General features: G+C 45.4%; 1 protein-coding gene across 1 annotated transcript in view; it reads left to right on the top strand.

Annotated features, from left to right (window-relative positions):
• Window positions 1–2767: 2767 nt before the first annotated feature.
• Window positions 2768–6064, top strand: part of trpv4 (transient receptor potential cation channel, subfamily V, member 4) — a 76514-nt gene continuing 73217 nt past the window's right edge. Inside the window, exon 1 of the mRNA XM_080208105.1 lies at window positions 2768–3144. Coding sequence (XP_080064231.1) covers window positions 2768–3144 — 377 coding nt within the window. The remainder of the gene's footprint in view (window positions 3145–6064) is intronic.

The raw sequence follows: 6064 nt of genomic DNA, 5'->3' as shown, positions 1-6064 counted from the left end.
GTCAAAAGGTACCCCATAAATACAAGTTATTCTTTCATTAGAGTAGGAATAGGCCGCCTTCATTCCCTGGTGGGCCAAAAAGGCCTTATTTTCCCCAGTGCAAGTCTCCCAAATTTCTCAGTTGAAATAACTTGCCATTAAATGTCCACCTGACCTCCAACCCTTTGCTTAGTTCGTGCGAGAGATGGCGAATATTGTTATTCAATCCAAAGGGTTTTTCACGAACCCAACAATGCCTCCACTTTCAATAAGGAACAAAATGCAGCCTGGGGGTTTGGTGGGTGTGGGTGGGTTGTTTGGGGCGGGAGGGGGAGAGTGGTGTGTGTGTGTGTGTGTGTGTGTGTGTGTGTGTGTGTGTGTGTGTGTGTGTGTGTGTGTGTTCCAAAGATGTGCAGGTTAGGTTGATTGGCCATACTAAATTGTCCTTCACTGTCCCAAGATATTTAGGTAAAGGGGATTAGTGGAGTAAATATGTGGGTTTACAGGGATAGGGCCTAGGTAAGATGTTCTGCTGGAGTGTTGATGTAGACTCGATGGGTCGAATAGTCTCTTCCTGCACTGCTGGAACTTTTGCAGTCTTTATACATGGCCTGTTATGTTAGAGTATGATGACCTGGCTAAGCTCAACTTTCTCAGCAGAGACTGTTGTCCAACGAGGGGCATACACGCGATGGGTCGTACGAGGGCTGCTCTTGGATGTTCGAGAATAGCCTAGTACTTCATGTCGTTAGTGTGTGCTTAAACTGGACCAGCTGATGGGCAACACAACAGCTCAGTGACTATCACTGTTTGCTGTGCAGACACATGGATTTCAGCCAGTGTCTGTGGGAGTTTGCGCATTCTCCCCGTGCTTGCGTGTGTTTTTTCCGGGTGCTCCGGTTTCCTCCCACACCCCAAAGATGTGCTATTAGGCTGATTGGAGGTAAAAAATTGTCCCTAAATTAGTTTCCCTCAATGTGGAATGCCATAAGCATAGATAAGAGTCATGGGTGGAGAGGGGACTGGTAATGTTAAAATGGCAGTGCGGGCTCGTTGGGTCAAAGGGCCTGTTTCCCGGGCTGTTTTTGTTCTTTGTTTATATGACTGACTGAAGCATTTTATCCTGGTTCCACTTCAATCAACATGCTCATTTTACCAACTTTCACAAAGTATCTACAGCACAGAGACAGGCCAATCGGCCCAATAGCTCCATGCTGGTGTACACACAAACCTACTATCACCACACTCCTCCCATCCCACTCCCACCCCTTCTTCTTCTTACCCCATCCACATACCTTTCTATTCTTTTCTCCTTTATATGTATCTAACTCCTTGTATACACCTACGCTAATCACCTCAGTTAATCCATGTGGCAGCAAGTTCCACATCCTAAACACTCTGTGTGGAAAGAATTTTAGTTTCAAAAAACAGTTGGATTTATTTGTGACTATCTGATCGTTGTGGTCCCCAGCTCTGGTCTGTTCCTCAAGTGGAAACATCTTCTCTATATTAACCCCATCAAACCATTTCCTATTCATAAAGATCTGTATCAGGTCAGCCTTCAGGCCGCTTTTTCACTAAGAGAAAACAGTGTCACTTTTTCAATCCTAGATAAATATATTTCTGAGTCATTTCAACACAAGTCTTTTTTGCTTGAAGAGTGAGCAAACATTTATGACACCTATCTCATCTAAGCCATGCCTTAGTTGCTTGCATTCGTGCCTCTGAGATGCAAGGTTCTGGGTTCAAGTCCCCCTACAGGATTTGAGTATAAAAACCAAAGCTAAGATGATAAAGGGGGGGCGGTTTGGAACGGAGTTGAGGAGGAACTTCTTCACTCAAAGGGTGGTGAATCTCTGGAATTCTCTGCCCGTTGAAGTGGTGGAGGCTACCTCGCTAAATATTTTTAAGATGCAGGTTGATGGGTTTTTGATAAGAGAGGGGATTAAGGGTTATGGGGAGAGGGCGGGAATGCGGAACTGAGCCACGACAGATCAGCCATGATCTTATTGAATGGCGGGGCAGGCTCGAAGGGCTAGTTGGCCTACTCCTGCTCCTATTTCTTATGTTCTTATAGCACCACCATCTCCCCCACAACCTGCGGCACATTTCCAACAGCAGGACTGTCTTGCTGTTGGCTGCAGGTGGGATCAACCAGTCCTGCCGAAGTTAATGGCCATTTGCATTCTTCACCGGCTTTGTTGTGGGGTGGGGGGAACTGGAAGATCACGCCAGTGGGAAGAGCTAGAAAATCCTACCTGAACATGAGGAAAGTACTAGGCCCTGTTTGTGCTGTCGGAGATGCCGTCTATTTCAGATGAGAAGTTAAAACCAAGACCCTATTTGCATCCTTGGGCTGTTAAAGATCGAGTGATGCCATTTTGAAGAAGAGCAGGGGACATTTCGCCAGCTTTTATTTTTATTTGTAATATTTTTCCCTCAAGCAACGTCACAAAACAGGTTAACTGGTTATTGTCACATTGTTATTTGTGAGAGTTTGTTGTTAGGCAAATTCGCTGCAGCGCTTCATACATTACGGGCGGGATTCTCCAGTTGCGCCCACCCCAAAACTGGAGAATCCCGCTGAGGTCAATGCGTGTTCCGTTCTCTGCCCACTATGATTCCCGTGGTGAGCAGGACGGGAGAATTCCCTCCTACAACAGTGACTGCACTTCAAAAAAAGTACTTCATTGGCTGTGATGCACATTGAGATGTCTTGTGATCATGAAAGGCACTATATAAATGCAAGTCTTTCTTTCGTTTTACCATTAAGGTTTACTTTGCAATAATGGCCGAGACTGAAGCTAAGGATTCTGGGAAACAGAACAGCAGCAGCATGGAGAACCTGACTGAAGATGGCTTCCCTCTGTCTTCACTGGCCAACCTATTTGAGAATGATGAGAGCTGTGCTGCTGCTGAAGTGCCTCGGTCAGGCACCCGGGAAAATGGCGACAGCAATAAACAGAACCTGAGGTCAAAATTCCAAGGAGCGTTTAAAAATCGGATGCCAAATCCGATAGACCTTTTGGAGTCCTCCATCTATGACTCATCCATGCCCAGTATGGCCCCTGCCCCTAAAAAGGCTCCCATGGATTCGCTTTTTGACTATGGGTCCTACCGGCAGGGTAGTGATGACAAGCGGAAAAAGAAGAAACCAGCTAAAGAGTGAGTATGGCAGAATTCACACAAAATGTAACTTTGCACAAGAGCTAGTAATACTGTTACACGTAGAATCAGCAAGGGTAGAGACAGCTATATACAGATTAGCCTCTTCCTCTTGGTACCATGCTCTAAGAGCGCATTGGCAGCTATGGGCTTCGTCCATGGTTATCCTTGCCAAAGTAATGCAGTGGTTTATCATTGCCTTCTGCAGTAAGACTGACCAGGAAACACTCTGGCCCGTACCACCTCCCATCAAGTGTCTGGAAGGCTTTTACAGGCCAGTACCTATTTGGCCACATTACAATTGCCCTTTGTGTAACCATCACATCTCGAAATGGGACTGGAACTCAAAAATCCTGGCCTACAGGTAGAGATGCTAAGCACTGCACCACAAGACCTCCTACATGGATTAACAGTCAACTAGAAATGTGTTGTGTAAGGCAGCCATTGTCCATTCTTTTGGAGTTGGATATCAGATGCTCATGTCACAACCAGTGAGTGGGACATTTTGATTAATTAAAGATGTGAGACTCCCCAATACAAAAACACAAGTCTCCTCATACACAAGATGAGTCCTTGAATCTTGATGTAATCTAAGCCTCCTGTACAAAAATCAAATCTGTAAGGCAAAAAACTTCAAAGCTCAGTACAAAAATAATCCAAGCTCCCGAGACAAAATTACAAGCTTACGTAGGATGTTCAGCACAGAAATAGGCCATTTGAACCAATGGTTTGTGCCAGCGTTTTTGCGGCACGTGAGCCTCCTCTCATCCTCCTTCAGCTAATCCTATCAATTTATTCCATTCCTTTCTCTTTCATTCTGTGTGTCTCGCTTCCCTTCATGTAAAAATAAACTGAGTTCTTCATACATAAAATTACATGACTTCCTATACGCAAAAGGTTCATGTTCTTTTCTTTGGTCGCTTGGAAATGTGCAAGCTTCAGTCTCAGCCCTTGGAATCACCAGAGCTTGGATCACTTGTAAAGGTCAATTCCTGATTAATCTAAATCCACAAATCAGGAAGCAGCCTGTCCAATCTACAAGGCTTGAGGATTATAACGAACCGAGTTTAAGAATAAATCAAATCAGCCTTTGCTTGTAAGCAGGTAAAGACCAAAGGTGTCATTCTTGGCTCGGTAGTAAAGTTCTATCTACGTCTGAGTCACAAGTTGTGCATTCAAGTTCCAACCTGGAGATTTGTGCACATACTCTAGACTGACACTCCACTGTAGGACTGAGGGAGTGCTACATTGTCAGAGGTGGCATCTTTTGGATGAAACATTAAACTAGGACCTTTTCAGCTGGGCATAAAAAATTCCACAGCACTATTTGGTGAAGACCAGGGGAGTAACCTGATCAATGTTTAACCCTCAAGCAACATTACTGCAACAAATTATCTCAACATTTATCTCCAATAATCATTGGTGACTTTAGTCCATTTGTAGATTGGGAGAGTCAGATTGGCAAAGATAGTCTAGAAAATGAGTTCATTGAGTGTATTTGGGATACATTGTTAGAGCAGTGCAGTTCATCGCCAGCCAGGCAGCAGGCTGGTGATAGAATTAAAATGGTAAAATAGGACCCTATGACTCTAAGTGCTGGGCGGACTTAAAATTGGGAGTGTTTCAGATCGACTTTTAGACCTGTTCTCAGATGCCCCCAGTTCTCTCTGCTTGAAAAATAGCAGCGATTCTGAAAAGCACTGCAGAAACCTGTGGGTGGGGCTTAACACATACAAAATCCTGCTGCTCTGATTGGAGCCTTCAACTGCACATGTGCAGTAAAACAAAATTTGAAAAATGCTCCCCTGCCACGTTGCTCCCAGGCTGGATAATGCCTCCCCTCACCCCACAGACATTGCCCCACCTCCACAACATAACTGACCCCCTTATCCCCCCACACCTCCGCTACTCAGACTGATCACAGCTCCTTGCCCCCCTTCACCCCAACCAATTGCATGCAAAGTGGCAGCGGACTCCCCCACCAATCGCACACAGAGTGCTGCGGAGCCTCCTGCCCTTGCCCCCCCCCCCACCTCCCTCTCCCTCACAGAGCCATCTGACCCGCTTCCCTCCCCCCACCAGAGAGCCATCGGACCCACCTCCCTCCCTACACACACACACACACACACACACACACACACACACACACACACACACACACACACACACACACACACACACACACACACACGCAACTGATCCAAGTCAGAGAGTTGCCAGAAACTCTGAACCTACCTCTGCCAGTAAGTTTGGGCGTGCAGCCCATTAAGTCAATTTAAATGCTTGCAAATACATTTAAATTGACGTTGTGCCCATTTTGGGTGCGTTCCTGATGGCAGCCATTTTCAACCATTGGTAAAGGGGGAGTGGATGCAAAGGTGGGTGTGGATCATGCTATTCACATCAAGCCGACTTTACTAAGTTTTTGTGCCCAAACACAGGCGCAACTGGATGATAAAATCGGGCCCTTAGAGTCATAAATGTATAAGATGGAAATAGGCCCTTTGGCTCAACTTGACCATGCTGTCCAGTTTTTAACCATTAAGCTAGTCCCAATTGCGTCCATTTGGCCCACATCCCTCTATACCCATCTGACCCATGTAATGATCTAAATGCTTTTTAAAAGACTTGTTCCAAATACTGTGTGAAAAAATTGCCCCTCAGGATCCTTTTGTATCTCTTCCCTCTTGCCTTAAACATATGCCCTGTAATTTTAAGACTCCCCTACCTCTGGGAAAGGATGTTGACTATCTACCTCATCTATGCCCCTCATTATTTTGTAGGGCTCTATAAGATCACCCCTAAGTCTCCTGTACTCCAGGGGAAAAATGTCCCAGTCTATCCAGCCTTCCCTTATAGCTCAAACCATCAAGAGCCAGTAACATCCTAGTAAATCTTTTCTGCCTCTTTCTAATTTAAT

This window comes from Carcharhinus amblyrhynchos, chromosome 20 (assembly GCF_965287045.1).
Source record: "Carcharhinus amblyrhynchos chromosome 20, sCarAmb.v2.hapA, whole genome shotgun sequence".
Lineage (NCBI taxonomy): Eukaryota > Metazoa > Chordata > Chondrichthyes > Carcharhiniformes > Carcharhinidae > Carcharhinus > Carcharhinus amblyrhynchos.
This window is presented reverse-complemented; position numbering and strand designations above follow the sequence as displayed.